The following is an 18,027-nucleotide window of genomic DNA, read 5'->3' on the forward strand; positions in this document are numbered from 1 at the left end:
GAGATTCTCTTCCATCTCCTCTGTGTTTATCTTGTGTGTATATAATTGTTTGCATAGTCACTGCCATTAGAATGTGAGCTTCTTGAAGCAGAGACCTGGGTTTTGGTTTAGTTTTTTTTTCTTTTTTCTTTATTTTTTGCTTTCTTTATATCCCTAGAGCTCAGCATAACACCTGGAATATAGTCAGTGCTTAATAATGTTTATTTCATTAATTCTCAGGTAAGAATAATAGTCTTCTAGCTACATAAGGTAGAACAAAAAAATAATAACAAATAGTATTACTATAGTGATTTAAAATTTACAAAGCACTTTCCTCATAATAACCATGGAGGTAGATAACACTGGTGTCATTATTCCCATCATACAGAGGAGGAAACTGAGGTTCCAGGAGTTTAGTGATTCACCAATGAAACCAAAACTAGTAACTGTTTGAAATGTGACTCTAGTACAGATCTCTCCACCCAGCCCTTTATTCCTTGTGCAATAAATTTTCTTGTAACAAACAAGGTAAATGGTCAATCTTCTAAAGGCAACTAGGTGATACAGTGGATAGATCACTGGGCTTGGAGTCAGGAAGATTCATCTTTGTGAGTTCAAATCAGGCCTCAGATATTTATCAGCTGTGTGACCCTGGACAAGTCATTTACCCCTGTTTGCCTCAATTTCTTTATCTATAAAAAAGAGCTGGAGAAGGAAATAGCAAACCACTCCAGTATCTTTGCCAAGAAAACCCCAAATGGGGTCACAAAGAGTCAGAAATGACTGAAAAACAACTGAACAACAATGTATGGAAAAGAAATATGCAACTCTTACAATAGGATGTGGTATTCCAAATCATTTTTAAATAGAATTCATGACAAGGTAAAAGTTTTTAGGCCAAATGATTTTTAGTGGTTCCCATGAATAAAATTTTGCGTACTTTGTGATTGGTTATTGTGAGTCTATTATTTATTTATTATATATTATATATTTTATATATTTATATATAATTTATATATTATATATTTATTATTACTTATCCTGAGAAACTGTTAATTCAGCTCTGTTGGTTAATCATAAGTATCTAAGTTTCTGTAATTTTCAAGTGATGTCTTTATTTCTTAATAGTAGTTTCCTCTAAGGATTCTGGGTGGTAGAGTATTTTGCACTTGCCAGTTAGGTAGCCCGGTACATAGAGCACTGGGCCCTTTGTCAAGAACGCCTCATTCAAATCCCACTTCAGATATTAGCTGTCTGACTCTGGACAAGTCATCTAACCTCTGTCTGTCTCAGTTCCCTCAACTGTAAAATGCGGATAACAATGAGCTCTGTGAATCTCTACTGCTTAACTCACAGGATTGTTGTGAGGATCAAATAGATAATATTGTTAAAGCACTTAGCACAGTGCCTGGCACATGGCAGATGCTTTAAAAATGCGTGCCCCCCCCTTCCCTTCTTTTAGTTTTCCAATACTTAGAAGTTCAGAAAACTCTTTTATTGGGTTTCCCAGTTATTTAGTCACTGTTATTGTATCTCAGATATTTTTCTTCTCCAATTGGAAAATTCCACCTCTGCCACAGGAAGCTTATCAGATAAGGGTAAATAACTATGATACTTTAGATTTCCTGATAGGTAAGAAGGCTAACACTTGGAATATCCTTAATGGCATGCTACAGTGGAGAAGAAAAGATTTCAAAGGGTTTGTCCAAAGGTCAGGTAGGATCCTGGGGTCTAAAATTTTATGAGGGAAGCTGTCTAAAGAGAGTCAGGAAACTCTCCAGAACCAAACAGCTCCGATGAAGAAGAAGATGAATGGAATATAAAGACACGAATATGTTTGAATAAAGAATTCATTGATTAAGATTTTTTTAAACACATGCACAGAGGATGGAAGCAGGAACAGATGGCTAAAAATGGATACAAAAGACTGCTACAGACCTTTAAGAAAAAGACTCTCGTCAATCTAAGGCTTATGATGAAAGCTAAGAATTACCCAAAAAAAGCCTTTTTAAGATATGCTAGAAGAGAGGAGATGCTCAAAGATGAGACAGGACCAGTTTGTTTGGAGGCAGTAGCATACAGTAGAAAAATCACTCACTGGCTCGAAGGCAAGAGTACCCTGGTTTAAATCCTGCCTCTCAAAGTGACTACCTTTGGGACTAATGGTAAATCACCCATCCTCTCCGTGCCTCAGTTTACACATCTGTAAAATGAGAAAGTTGGTCAAGATGATCTCTGAGGTTTCTTCCAGCTCTGTGATCTTATGTGGCAATGATCACAGACAACAGAGACCAAAAGGAACTTCTAAATTCCTATTTTTTTTAATTCATTTTTAAAATTTTGAGTTCCAGATTCTCTCCTCCCTTGCTCACCCCTCCCCAACTCGCGAGAAGGCAAGCAATATGATACTAACTGTACATATGAAGTCATGCAAAATGTTGATCACAGGGTAATCTTATGTGTGAATTGGATTTAAGTGAGGCAGAATTGCCAAAGGCATTAGCCTTACTCTTTCTTCTAGAGTCACCAAAATTCAGTGGCAGGACAAAAATCAAGATGACTAGCTCAGGCTGGGGACGCAGGGGATGACCTCGGCATCTTTGATGTCTGACCAAAGTCTAAGTGCTCCACAGCGCCTGCTTTAGCTGCCTTTGTGCCCTTTGGGACAGATTGTTCTCATCTGCCCATTCTGCCAGGGAAGCCTTTACATGCTTGGGATAGACATCCACCCGGGTCATCCTCAACTTGCTTTAGTGTTTTGGCTGAGAGAGGTTTTACCATAGTGTGGCCACTGCACATACCACAGATTCTTGGAGCCACAGGTGAGATTTGGGTACAGGTGGACACCAAATGTGGATGAACATCCCTGAAAAGGGTTTGGCAAGCCTTCACTCCAGAGGTGCGAGTCCTCCCTAAGTACCCCATACACCCTATGCAAAACATTTCTAGGTGGCACAATGGATACAGCACCAGCCCTGAAGTCAGGAGGACTTGAGTTCAAATCTGGTCTCAGACCAGATACTTGACACTTACTAGCTGTGTGACCCTGGGCAAGTCACTTAACTCCAACTGCTTCACAAAATGTATATACATATATATATTTCCATTTTCACCATACAACTTCTATTTTGGTTCTATTTTCTCTGCTAGATAAACAAATATCAAACTGGGAAAGATAAAGGAAAAATCTGGCTAAGAAGGGATTCAAATGTGTGCATGAGGAGATGGGAAGAGAACACCTAGCTACCCTCAATGACTTGAAGTGATCAGGTCTAGATAAACAACCCCTAAGGATACTAAAAGACCGGGGAGATGTGACTGCCCTGTCAGCGATCCTCAAAAAAGCATGCAGAATAAGAGAGACGTCAAAGGGCTGAGGCCGACAAATCATAGGAATGGAGCCGAGAGCTGGAAGGGGCCTAAGAAGCCAGCTCACCCAGCTTCCTCCTTTGACCGATGAGGAAACTGTGATGCGGGGCTGATTTGCAAAAAGAACATCGTTTCCTTTGAACTATGGGCAACTGAAATTGGATATCGATCCTTGCAAAATTCTGGAACGAATTCTTGAAGGAATAATTTGCGAGCACTTTGAAAGGGCAGTGGCTGTCCGGGACAAGCCACCACAGATATACCAAGAACAAGTTAGCCCAGACTAATTTCATTTCCTCTTTTTTCCAGGGTTATTTGACTGGTAGATGGATGGTGATGTGCTTGTGGAAAGGACAGAGAGAGTTGGGCTGCGTAAGGATACAGTTAGGTAGATTTGAAATTGGTGCGACAACTGAACCAACAGGGAGGTTTCTAGGGAAGGGTTCTGTCCTCGGCCTACTTTTGTTCAATATTTTATCAGTGCCTTGGACAGAAGCATAGCTGTTATGTTTGTGAAATGTGCAGACGAAGTAAAACTGAGAGGAATAGCTAATACGTAAGATGACAGAACTGGAATCCAAAAGGATGGCAATAGGCTGGGGGAATGGAACAAATCTATAAGATGAAATTAATAAGGATAAGTGAAAAATCCTACAGACGGGTTCCAAAACTCTACTGTACATGTATGGCATGAGGAAAACATGCCAGATAGCATAACGCAATAGAAAGACTGCTGTGGTTAGAGTTAGAATAGCTCATTTCACATCCCAGTTCTGTTATTTGTTACCTGTGTGACCTTGGGCAAGTTACTGAAGTCTCTGAATTTTAGTTTTCTCATCTGCCAAAGGAGGGATTAGGGGGTCAGGACTAGATGACCCCCCAAGTTCTTTTCCCTCTCTATGATCCTATGATACACAAACTCCTATGATCTTATGATAGACAAGAGTTCATGGGAAGAGGACCCAGAAATTTGGGGAAATTACAAACCTAATATGAGTCAACAGTATGATGTGACAATTAAGAGTGATGGGGGCAAAGCTAATGTAGTCTGAAATTGCATTCATAGAAATTCAGGAAAAATGTGATAATTCCTCTGTGATCTCTCTTGATCAGACTAATTCTGGGCACCTTGTTTTAGGAAGAACATTGACAAGTTATGATACCTCTAAAGAAGGATGAATGTGTTAGTGAAAGGACTAGAAACTGTATCACATGAGCTCTCTCTCTCTCTCCCTTCCCTCCATATGTATGTATGTATATATACATGCATACATGCATACATACATACATACATACATACATACACACACTTATTCTAGAATGATCTGTGAGGCAACTAGGTGTCACAGTGACCAGAGGGATAGATTTGGGGTCAAGAAGATCTGAGTTCAAATGCCACCTTAGATACTCACTAGCTGTTTGACCCTGGGCCAGTCACCTAAACTTTCTCACTTCCACTGTCCTTATCTATAAGATGGGAATAATGATGTCAGTGACCTGACCAGGTTACTGCAAGGTTCAAATGAGATGACGCAGGTATTGCGCTTTGTAAATCTATTTTTATAGTGCTTTGCAAAGTCCGACATAAATGTTATCATTTATTATCATCTGTGATAGTAAATGGACTATGCGGTGGCTTGCTAATAAGAATCCCAAGTGATGACATGAGATTTTGTTTTGTTTTGTTTTAAACACCAGGCCAGAAGAGGGTCTAAGCGGGTCACTCTGGAGCAGAGCCCTGTACCTGTTAGTTGTCAATGCTATACTTGAAACACAGTTGGTCAGTGTACTCTAAGGTCAGGAGTGGGTCACTACATAATAACTGGATCAAAGAAAGACATCTCCCAAAACTGACAATCCCTAAAGCCTACTGCTGCTCCCTTCCTCTTGCCATTTGTGTTCAAACTCTAATTCATACGATACATTTATGTTGATCAGAATGCTACGTGTACCTATTTTCTTTGTCAAGGAGACTCTAGATTCCCCGGTCTTTGATGGCCTCTGAAGTCCATGTCCATGTGAACTGGGTTAGTACTGAGCAAATAATTAAAGACTAAGTATTGTTACATGAGGTAGAACAACAAATAGGATACAGAAAGAATACCCAGGGAAATGTCCAGCTGTTCATAGGAGAAAATAACAGAGATTACTGTGGGACTCAGTTTTCTCATCTGTAAAATGAGGTGTTTGGACTAGATGACTTCAAGGTCACTTCCAGCTCTACATCTATAAACCGCTGGGCTAATAAGCCTATAAGGCCTATGCCTACAAATATCATTAGGAGATGTTTCCTTTGGGATGCAGCTCCCAGTCATAGACCGATGTTTCCCAAAGGACTCCCAATACTGATGTATGGTGATGGGCTTTATAGCCCAGATGGATTGGCCAGGACAGAAGCGATAGAAGATATCAGAACACGGAAGGCAACAAAGAGGAAAAAGGAGTAAAAGGATATAGACTTAGTGGACTAGGAGGGCTACATCCACAGGGATAGTCCCATAATTTCCCAGACTCTGCGAGGCTGCTATTCTGCTGATGAGAGCCAGCAGAGTCAGCACAGCTCAGCCAGGATGGACAGTGGCCAACAGTTCTGCAGCTGTCAGTATCGGATAGAGAATCCTAGTGCCCAGTCCAGTACTGACAGACTGCCAGAATAACTTTTTACCAGGCGAGGGTGCGGATTGCTTCCTCTGCCCTTCAAGATCAGAAAGGGAGCAAGTAGGAAGTAAGGCTTCGTCCTGGGAGGGGAAAGGAGGGAGAACTGAGCTTTGCTACAGTTTCTGCTACTCTGGATGATATTAGCAAGTCTTTGCTAATCTAATTAATGTGTTTGCTTAACTATGACCTTGAGGGTGAATGCTAACAGCTTGAATCTACCCAAGGGAGTGCGGTAGGTAGAGGTTTGCCTGTGATTGACAGATAACTCCTACACAGAGCCCTAGGAGGGGCAGAGTCCTAGGAGACTGATTTTAGAAAACACTAGCTTCTGTTGCTCGGTGTCCTGTTGCATGCAGTACATGTACAGAACATGTTACATATCTGTACAACAATAAACTGAACAAGCAACAAAGTGATCTCAGGATTCTAATGCAAGGATGCAAATGCAATTATATTATATAAAGTTTGTTTATGTTATTTATATTTATGAAAGTATATTATTTATATGACATGTATCAATGAAATTAAATATCATTCAATTAAATATATATATATATATATATATTTATATATTTCTATTTCTTTTTTTTTTCCAAAAGAGATGATTATGAGAAGTCCTAATTTTCCAATCCTTCAAAGTTCATCAGGTCATCCTTTAGTCAAGAGGCTGGTGGAAAGGGACGGAGAGATGCTTTTCTTTTGCCTTCTCATCCCCCTCCATGACTCCCTTTCAGGACTTTTACTGGAAGTGCTCTTAGGCAATCTCTGGAGATACAAAGAAAGGCAAAAACATATAAATATAAATATAAAGAAAAGAAATACAAAAAGGTAACTAAATTTACAATAAGTATAATATCTAACACTAAATCCAGCTCAGATAATAATAGATGACAGATGTGGCAAATGTGGACAGATACAGATGCTGTATTTGGTTTGTTTAACTTTTTTTCATTTTTATTCTAAGGAAAGGTTCTGGGTAATAGGGGAAGGGTATATAGAGAAGTGATTGAAATGTGAAAAACAAAGAAATCAATGTAATTTTAAAATTAAAACTAGTACTTTGCATATAGTAGGTATCGATGATAGGAATTCACATTCTGATGGGACAAATGCAAATAACTATGTTCAAGATAGATACAATGCAAATAGAAGGTCATCTCAGAGCTATGACTCAGGGGGCGGCTAGGTGGTGCTCCAGTGGATAGAGCTCCAGCCTTGGAATCAGGAGGACCTGAGTTCAAATGTGGCCTCAGACGCTTATTAGCTGTGTGACCTTGGGCAAGTCACTTAACCTCAATTGCCTCACCAAAAAAAAAAAAAAGATTGTGGTAAGGGGCAGCTAGATGGCGCAGTGGATAGAGCACTGGTCCTGCAGTCAGAAGAACCTAAGTTCAAATCCTGTCTCAGATCTGACACTTGACACTTACTAGGTGTGTGACCCTGGGCAAGTCACTTAACCTCCTTGCTTAACAAAAACAAAAACAAACAAACAAACAAACAACAAAAAAAAGAACCATGACTCTGGCGGTAGGGGTACTCAGGGAAAGGCTTCCAGCAGAAGGTAGAATTTGAGTTCTCTCCTCTAGTCTACCAGACAATTAAGTGCTGCTTCTGCTTTCTGAACTAGCTTGCTGTTTTTATAAGAGCACCACAGAGCATGACTGAATCTCTCAAACCAATTCCAATACTCTTCCTGCGTAGAATTATTTCATCTCTCCAATGGCTGGAAGCATTCCACACCTTGCCCATTAGATTCAGTTAGTTTAGTGCCTTTTATTATTAATCAATAGATTCAATAGAAATGTCTAGACCTTTTCATACCTAATTTACAACTTTGATTAAGAAAGTCCAAGCCCTCTTACTGAGGGAGGGATATGGAACACCCCTCTTACAATAGAAAGTCAATGCTGGAGGAGCTACAGGAAGTGAAATGTACTAACACGCTGGTGGTGAAGTTATGAATTGATCTAACTGTTCTGGAAAACAATTTGAAATTATCGGATAAAATAAACTAAATTTTTCAGAGCCTTTGAGCCAGCAAAATTCCATTACGAGGTAAGTGTTTCCAGGGAAGTCACAGACAAAAAGAAAGGTCCAATATATACCAAAACATTCATAGTAGCACTTTGTGTGGTAGTCAAAAACCATAAGTAAAATGAAAGTCCATCAACTGGGGAATAGTTGAATAAACTGTGATACATAAATGTAACAGTATTATTGTACTATGAGAAATGGCAAATATGGGGAACTCAGAAAACATGGGAAGACTTGTATGAACTTATGGATAATGAAATAATCAAAACCCAGATAAAACATACACAATTATTAGAATAATATAAAGAAAAGAAATGCAAAAAGGTAACTAAATTTACAATAAATGTAATGTCTAACAATAAATCCAGGTCAGATAACAATAGATGACAGATGTGGCAAATGTGGACAGATACAGTTGCTGTATTTGGTTTGTTTCACTTGTTTTCATTTTTATTCTAAGGAAGGGTTCTGGGGAATAGGGGAAGGGCATATAGAGAGGTGATTGAAATGTAAAAAAACAAAGAAATCAATAAAATTTTAAAATTAAAACCAGTACTTTGCATATAGTAGGTATCAATAAATACTTGTTGAATGAAAAGATGACAGAGTTGATATTCAAAATGTTTTAAACAGGACGAGTTAGAACCAAGATTAAATGTGGGGATAATTGTAAATTCTTGCATAAAGTATTTTTTAAAATTTGCATAAATAAAGGACAAAGGAGATGTTACTTGGCAATAACTCAAGTGAAAGCTATTTCAGGGTTTTTGGTGACCACAAAGTCAACATGAACCAGTAGAGCGGGAGAGATGCTTTAAAGCCTAACAGACCCTCAGGTTGCTTTAATAGAGAGAGATTATACAGATTACAAAAAGTAATGGTCCTGCCATGTTGGTCAGATGATATCTGGAATATTTATTCAACTGTGGCCAGAGTTGTAACTGCAGTAGTGAAAGCTCCACATGGGGCCAAATTAAAAGGGGGCCAAACTGGCCTCAAAGACGTTTGGAAGGGAGGGTGGCCACTGGTAGGACTAATAAAGGGAAGAGTAAAGGGAAAGGGTGGAAACATGAACACTACAGGCCCCTTGTGGAATGTACTGTTCACCAAGCCCTTTGCCAGTGTCTGAGGAATTCAGATCCAGTTACCTCCCAACACCTCCCACTCATACATCTTTCTACCTCTATCTGGGCAGCAGAAGAACCACACATGACCTATGATCATTCACTCCCTTCCATACCACCTGCCCCTTCCTATCATACATATACATAGACACACACACAGGAGGTGCAATCACTCAGGCACAAATCTGCTTGGCTTGGGTCGATAGGTAAACTCCCAATCCAACTACTTTGATGCCTCCGAGGAAGATACCAGTCTTTTACCACCATGGAACATATGGGTGCTTGGGGTCCCATCTGCATGTGAATAGGAATGATGGTAGAAGTTGAGAAGAGAGATAGAGGGGTAGGGAAGAGAATCAGTCTTCCATTTATCACATATCTACTAACCTGAAACTGTTACGCATTCATTCCTTAAATAGCACCTGGCTTCAAAGAATAATAAGTTGAAATGGAAAGTTATACGTCTTCTCCATTTCACAAATGCCTAGAAAATGCCATCTCAGGGCAGCTAGGTGGCGCAGTGGATAGAGCACCGGCCCTGAAGTCGGGAGGACCTGAATTTAAATTCAGCTCAGACCAAACACTTGACCCGTACTAGCTGTGTGACCTTGGGGCAAGTCACTTAACCCTGACTGCCTCACTAAAAAAAAAAAAGAAAGAAAGAAAAAGAAAGGAAAGAAAATGTCATCTCCACTCCTTGTTTATATTTCTTCTCCTCTCACGTTTCAATTCTTGTAATCTGACTCCCAAACTTACCACTCAAGTGAAATTGCCCTCTCCAAGGTTATCACTGATCTCTCAACTGATCCATGTGATAGCCTTTCCTCAGTCCTCATCCTCTTGCCTCTCTGCAGGTTTTGACCATGTTGACTATCCCTTCCTCCTGGATACTCTCTTCTCTTGGCTTTTACAATACTGCTGTCTACCGATTTTCCTTCTCCCTGTCTGACAACTCTCATGGTCCTCTTTGCTGTGTCATCCACGTCCCATATCCTATACACAAGTGGTTTCCAAGGCTCTACCCTAGGCCCTCTACTCTTTCTCTTGATGATTCCATCAGCCTCCATTGGTTTAAGTATCATCTGTTTGCAAATACTCCCAGATCCTAATTTTTCTCCCAAGCCCCAGTTAATAATCACCAAATGCCCATTATACATCTCCAGGTGGCAGTCTCAAAATCCAATTCAATTCAACAAGTAGTTATTAAATGCCAACTGTGTGCTAGACAGGGATGGGGAACCTGTGGCCCTCTAAGTCCTCAAGTGCGGCCCTTTGACTGAATCCAAACTTCACAGAACAAATTCCTTTAAAAGGCCGCACCCAAGGCCTTCTAAGGCCACAGATTCCCTATCCCTGTGCTAGACAAAAAAAAAAAACGCTCTCAAGGAGATTACATTCTATTGAGAGCATCTCGAATTCAGTACACAAAAAAAGAGCTCATTATCTCCCCTCTACTCAAGCCCCTAAACCTAGAACATAAGTTCATTGATAGCAGGAACTATTTTTCCTGTTGTCTTCTATTTTGCCAGTGACAAGTAGATGCTTAATAAATGCTAATTGGATCTATTAAACTGGAAGCTACCAGGTGATCCGAAGAGGCAAGCTCCTCCCCACCCCCCAAGCCAGGGTCCTTGGGTTTGTCTGCTCCTTCCCCTCCAATTAAAGATAACAAGGAAAAGTACATCAGAAATGTTCAGATTTCTAAAAGGGGGGAAGCATCCAACTGAGAAGACCTTTACCCTTTCACCCCAGGTGCAAAAATTTCCTAGTTCTCTGATTCTGGGCACTGTTTTCTTTTTTAAATAAAATATTATTGATATATTTTTGTTTTATATCATTTATATTATTTTGTATCAATATAGTTTTGTTTTTATATCAATATATCTACCTCTACCTTCATCTCTGAGAAAACCAATATTTTATGACAAAGTTTTTAAAATGAGGTCTTACTAAAGACAAGGTAAAATACAGCAAAACTAACCAACATATCAAAAAAAGAAGTCTGACTTTACATGAGGGAATCAGAAGAAGGGAAGCTGTAGAATCAGGACTTCTGCTGTGGTTGACGAGGTGATGATACACATCTGACACCTGGAGTGTTTCTAAACACCAAGGAGTACCTCTGTGGTGGCTAGATCCCCTGGCACTTAGACACATCTGTTCCACTTTCACAAAGCCAGGTTTTCATCAACATAACTTTATTTCTTCCTCTCTTTCTTTTCCTTCATCCTTGTCTCCCTTTATCAATTAGCTTGGTTTCCTAAGAAAAGCACTCTCTCTGGGTCTGTGTTTCCTGGCTCTCTCTTTCCTGGCAACTTTGCAGGATCAATCTGAAGCTTCCTGGCTCCCTGTATCCAAGCAATGTATTTCTCTTTCTTGGAAAAGAAACCTGGTTTCACAGGCTTACAGGTTTGATTCTTGGAATTAAGAATTTTCATCTTGTTCTGGTTTGAAGTTTTGGTTGTTTTATTTTTCCCCCCAGATCTGATTTTTACAGCATTGATAACTAGATGTTTGCTACATATTCAAAAATCTTGATGGCCAAAGGAACTCTGAAATCAGAAAAAGTGGAAGTGAAGTCAGGTAGGGCTCTCCTCATTTGGATGGAGAACTGGTATCACTAAATCTAAACCCAGAGGTAAGCCCTGAGGACGGTCATGGGATATGAACAGCACAATTTCTCATTGTCTAGGACTAAAGTGAGAATGCAGGCCCTAGTAACAAAATGCAAATTTAAAAAATAATAATAAGCCCCATAGAAAAGGGACAAGGAAAAAAACCCAACATTTTTACATGTTTCTCTTACTATTGTCAGTGAGCCTGTGTGGGGGACATTGGATTGCTCATGGTTACAAAGAAAGGTTTTTAAATATCATAGAATCATGTAGGATGGATATCACAGAATCATGAAGGCCATATATGTCCATCTGATGATTTCATTTTGCAGATGAGAAGACCCAGGCCCACAGAGGTTAAGTGACTTGTTCCTGGTCACACGGATGGACAGTGGTAGAGCCTAAGATTCCATCTTAGATTCCTTGACTCCGAGCAGCCCTCTTTCCACTGTGTCCCTACATAGTTTTTTAACATCCCTAAGAGATTCTTCTGAGATTCATCTTAATTTCTGAGTGCTTAGAGGGAGTCTAGCTCACTTCCTGCAGAGGAGATCAAGCCAGACAGTGATGTAAAAGGTGTTCCTCTGTGATGATGTGGGCAAAGACATATCCTTCTCTGTCCTGTCTAGATGGAGTAGTCATGTCATGCCACATTTCCCAGTCACTGCCTCAAGAGCAGAGACCTCAAAGCAAGGTACAGCATGAGGTTAGACAGGGGATAAGCAGGACTGAAGAGAGCAGGATTGTTACTAAAAGGTAGCAAAAGCAGAGACAAGTTGCCCCTTATTTTTATGGAAAGTGGTGCTTTGTACATGTTAGGTGCTTTTGTGCAAAATATTAGGTGCATTTAGGGGCAAAATATTTGTTTGAATTTAAAACAATCAAACTAAGAGGCAGAGAAGACAAATCGACAAATATCCAAATAGTGTATACACTCAAACTTCATTACCTGTAGGTGGCGTGATGGGTTAGTGTTTGACATGGAGTCAAGGAGGCCTGAGTTCAAATCCCATGTCAGATACTTACTACATATATGAATCTGGACAAATCACTTACCCTCTGTCTGCCCGAGTTTCCTCATCTGTTTAATGGGGATAATAATGGCACAAATGAGGAAACTGAGGCAAACAGGGTTAAGTGACTTGCCCAGGGTCACACAGCTAATAAGTGACAAAGATGAGTCTTCCTGATTCCTGGCCAGGCACTCTAACCACTGTGCCACCTAGCTGCTCCCTAATGCCCAGTAGCTAAACCTATTAGATACAAATGGAGAGTATAGAGCTAAAAGGACCCTCATCCAACCAGGAATTGCAAGGCTGTTTCAAAAGCATTTGGCTACCAACCACTACCTTCCCAGAGGAGAGGGATTAGTTTCTCCTGGCTTTGGCTAGCCTTTATTGACAACAGGGCAGCAGGGAATCTATCCTAAGTGCCTGAGAGGAGTGTTAAAGCCATGATGATAAATCAACATAACCAAAGTATGTGCACTGAGCTCTGTATCATATAGATTTGCCAGGAAAAAAAAAAGTGGCAAATGGTTAGGAATTGAATTCTTTTAAGTGTGTCTAGTCACAGTTGCCTGCTAGCTCCCTTACAAAGGGCAGTGTGGCAGGGTTTGCACTTCTGTGTTGCAGAATGTAGTTCTCTACAGCATAGAGATTCTTCTCCTTGGTCAGGAAACAATAAAGAGAGCATACAGCCAAATTTAAAAGACAAAAGAGCATCCCAAACTTGATCGAGTACTCCAGTTCGTAGATAACCAATGGAGCTAAATGTTTAATGAGAGTTATTAAATCACACCCAGTCTTTTTAATGATGCCTCTTTAATTCAGAATCTTCTTGGTTGCTTTTTATTTTCTCTTATACATACCTACCTCCAGCAAGCACGAGTAATTCAAATCCAACTCTCTCATTTTACAAATGAGGAAACTGAGGCCCAGAGAGATTAAGTTGGTTGTCCAGGGTCCCACAGCTAGTAAGTGTCTGAGACAGGATTTGAATTTAGGTCTTCTAGACTCCAAGTTCAGTACTCCATGAACTACACCATACCACAAGAAGTAACTGAACTCATAGGAGACATTTGTTGTGTCTCTCCAAAACTACACTAACTTGAGATTTAATGGATGCAAAAGTCCATTTCCAAGTGCTTCAAATGAGTTACTGTATCTAAAGTACCTTACAGACCTTGAAGTGCAATATAAATATGAGCAGTCATTAATATTTTCAATTCTAGGGCATTTTCAAAACTGATAACATTATCAAGGAAACTGTAAAATCCTCCACCTCTATGATGACCAGAAAGAAATTTCAGATATCTATCCATAGAGACATAAATATGGGAAACACCGGATAGATCTGTCGATTAATGAACCTGAAAACTGTCCAACTATACAGCAATAAGGAGACATTATCATGAAGACAGACTAGCTATTGGAGACCCTCAAGAAGGAAACAGACAAGAAAGCTAGTCCCTAAATAAATTTTGGAAGGGAAGAATCATGCTCTCTGGAATCCAACTGGTCTTAGTAGCACTAAGGTCAAAACTGGTGAAATTTCAGTGGCAGAGGGACCGGGTTCCTTGTTGCATCCTAATCTCATCTCTTCCTCATTGCCTGTCTACCTTGTTGGATTTTAGATCATTAAGCACTGAGAGTATTGTTCCTTTGCTAAGTACTCTGAAACAATCCCTGAGCTATGGACACAGCTCAACAAACATTATTAGCCATTATTATTAAAATAAAAGAAGGAAAGACTGGGGGGATCAGTAACAGTGAGAAAACCCGAACCCCAACACCCCATTCAACTGAATACCCATAAGGACACACACACACGCACAGACACACACACACACACATCTACTTCACAAGCCTTAACTGAGTAACTGCTGACTTCTAAATTCTGTCTACCTGTTATAAAAAGAACATTTATCATCCTGAATCAAAGGACTTCCCTTACCATTCTGGACGGCACTGATGAGAGTGACAATTGCCAGCAAAACAATATTCCCCACTGTTTCATGGTCCATATTCACTGTAGTCTCAAGAAAGAGGACTGTGCAGACTTCTCAGCACCACCCCAGCCTTGCAATGCACAAGAAGGGGAAGTGACCTGTCCTTACTTCATCACTAGAATTTCCTGAAAACCCCTAGCATGATCACACATGTGTCTTTTTTTTTTTTTAATATAAGCTGCCAAAGTGTTCTCATCAGGTTTAGTGAGACTCCACCAATCAGAGCAAGGTTTAGGAGGTGGACAGATAGACCTAATGAACTCTACTCCACTGTCTGTCAAATGAAGGTAGTTTCTCAGCCGGCAGAACAGTCCTATATCTGAGGTCTTGTCTTGCAGAGCCCTGGGCAGACAGTGAAGGCTTAGAGTTCTGTTTCTCTTCTGTTCTTGGCAGAGGAAGGGGAGTGGTAGGGAAGGAGGAATGAATGAAATTTTATTTTTATCTTTACACTATCAGCAAGTCTTCTATCTTAAGTGCTTTCTGTCTCTTCACTAAGTCGTAGGGGAGAATGAGAGACTGAGGCTTTGCGCCTCTGAAAAGGAAGGAAGGACAGGAAGTAAATACAAACTGAAGCATTACTTTAGAAATGGAAATGGGCTTCACTCACAGGAGAAGGAATTTAGATCATCTCTAAGGAGGTCTATCTTGACAGGGAAGATTGTTAAATCCAGGCCCACTGAGATTCCCCTGACTTCTGAGAGCAATTATGGAAACTCTTACAACATTGATAAATGATTGTTTGTTGAATGAAGGAAGGAAGGCAAAAATGATTATTCTAGTCCATCATTTGCTTCCAAGCAGAAACGACAGATGAAATATCTTTATCATTATTATTAAGTGAAGTTGAAAATCATTTATTAAAAAAAAAAACCTTTGTGTTAGTCACTGAGCTGTGTTCTGGGATACAAAGAAATGCCAAAAACAAGCAAACAAAACAAACAAAATGGTCCCTGATCTCAATGGACTCAGAGTCTATTGTTATTATTTGTATGATGTAGACTTGTATCTATGGGCAGCTAAGGTAGTTGCAGTGATAGTGTGCCAGGCCTGGAAACAGGAAGACTTTTCTTCCTGAGTTCAAATCTGGCCTCAGATGCTTACTAGCTGTGTCATCCTGGACAAGTTACTTAGTTTTCATCATCTATAAAATGAGCTGGAGAAAAAAATGGCAAATCACTCCAATATATTTGCCAAGAAAACCCCAAAAGGGGGGGAACAAAAAGTCAGACACAACTGAAAAAAAATGACTGAACAACTGTCAAAAAAAGTCCTATTTACAGCAAGGGATAAGCTATATCACTTATTCATTCAACAGATGTGCATTTACTAAGTGCCCACTATATACAATACATTGTAAAAGGCATGGGATGAAGAGGGAAGAAAAAATAAGATACGGTTCCTGCCCTCCAAGAGATATCAAATTAGTAGGAGTGGTAAGATATGCACATAAAAGAATATTATAAAAATTAGATGATTCAACATAGCAGATTTCTCACAGTACAAGTTAAAACTTCTGGGGAGTTCAGTCAGTTATTTCATCCACCAATCAACAAATATTCATTTAACACCTATGTGCCAGGCACTGTGCTGGGCATACAAAGACAAAAGTCAGATACTCCCTACCCTCACGGAGTTTATATTCTATTGGGGGAATGTGACACATTCATAAATCAGTAAATATAGGGCAGCTAGGTGGTGAAGTGGATAAAGCACTGGGCTTGGAATCAGGAATACTCCTCCTGAATTCAAATCTGGCTTCAGACACCTCCTAGCTGGGTGACCCTGGGCAATAACCCCATTCTCTTCAGTTCCTCATCTATAAAATGCCAGTTCCTGAAGATACAAATAAAGGCAAAAACGTAAGTCTCTGCCCTCAAAGAGCCCACATTCTATGAAGGACACAACATACAAATAGCTAAATACATCCAAAATATATACAGTCTAAATGGGAGGTAATATCAAACAGTGGGAGAGAGTGGAGGGTACATGCCAGTGTTTTAGGAGGGGAGGGAATTCTGGAAAGGCCATTTGCAAAAAGTTGGATTAGCAATAAGTCTTCAAGAAAGTCAAAGAAACCAAAATGTGGAGGGAAGAGCATTCCTAGCATGGGGCCAGTCAGTGAAAAAGTCAAGAGAAAGACCCAAAACGCTTGTGGAAATCCGAGCTGCAGAAGCAAATAGCAGCTTAGCAGGAACCAGTGGTTAAAAACTTCTCTTTTATTATAGAGACTGCTTCTGCTCCCCCACTGCTCCTTCTTCATCACAGAGCCAGCCTTTGGCACTTACTGACTCTTTTGAATGCACAATACTGTCTCCTAACCAGTATGTGTCATCTGTCCTCTCCTGAGCTAAAATTTTTTAAATGCCTCATGGCAGTTACAACTAAAACAGACCTTCAGGTTGTCTGGTCAATCAATCATTAAACAAGCCCTTATTTAGCACCTACCATATGCCAGGCACTATGCTTGGTGCTGGGGGTGCAAATATTTTTTTTAAGTGAAATAATCCCTACTCTCAAGGAGTTTACATTCTAACAACTCTTTCATTGTATAGATAAGGAAACTTGAATCTAGAGAGGTGACCTTAATCAAGGTCATCTCCGTAGATCTACTGGGAATTGAATCCAAATGGCCTGATTCTATTCTCTATGCTCTTTCTACTGTACCCAGAGGACATTCAGCACTTTTTCCAACTGCTTACCCTCCTTCTTCAGCATTGTAGAATAGTATTGCTTTTTAACTTGAGGGTCAAGATTTGAATCTTGCCTCTGACACTTTTAATGATTTTAGGCAAGTCACTTTCATTTCCCTATCCTCCAAAAGGGGTGAAGGAGATAACTCCTGATCTTAGCCCCTTATGGGCTGAAAAGTAGGGGGGAGGGAGAGGAGGAATAACAGAAATTCTTGTAAGACTTAAATGAGATAATGTCAATAAGCATTTATTAAGTACCTACTATGTGCCGAGCACACCATGCTAAGCACTGTAGATACAAAAAGAGGCAAAAAACAGTCCCTAAATTCTTACAATCTAATGGAGAAGTCTGCAAAGATCCTTACAAACGATTAAGCCTTACATATGAATCCTACTTATTGTCTTCACCTCTGCCTCTTCCAGCCCCTACCTGTATTCCAGGATTACCTCAAAGGCCATCTCCTTCAGGAGGACTTTCCTAATTCCCACAGTTTTTAGTGCCTTCCCAGTCTCAGTGTATTTATTTTTGCATACATCCTATGTCTGTT

At 40.0% G+C, this 18,027-nt stretch overlaps 1 protein-coding gene across 2 annotated transcripts in view; it reads right to left on the reverse strand.

Annotated features, from left to right (window-relative positions):
• ALOX5AP (arachidonate 5-lipoxygenase activating protein) overlaps nt 1–18,027 on the reverse strand; it is a 53,543-nt gene that overhangs the window by 21,601 nt on the left and 13,915 nt on the right. The window contains exon 1 of one of the 2 annotated variants that reach the window (XM_020997229.2): nt 14,735–15,098. The exons of the other annotated variant lie outside the window; for it this stretch is intronic. Within the exon in view, the coding sequence (XP_020852888.1) occupies nt 14,735–14,804 (70 nt within the window). The 5' untranslated portion in view covers nt 14,805–15,098. Of the gene's footprint in view, nt 1–14,734; nt 15,099–18,027 lie in introns of those variants that run through there. 2 annotated transcript variants of the gene reach the window in all.

The sequence above is a fragment of the Phascolarctos cinereus genome, unplaced genomic scaffold, assembly GCF_003287225.1.
Source record: "Phascolarctos cinereus isolate Bilbo 61053 unplaced genomic scaffold, phaCin_HiC Scaffold_726;HRSCAF=1367, whole genome shotgun sequence".
NCBI classification, from domain to species: domain Eukaryota; kingdom Metazoa; phylum Chordata; class Mammalia; order Diprotodontia; family Phascolarctidae; genus Phascolarctos; species Phascolarctos cinereus.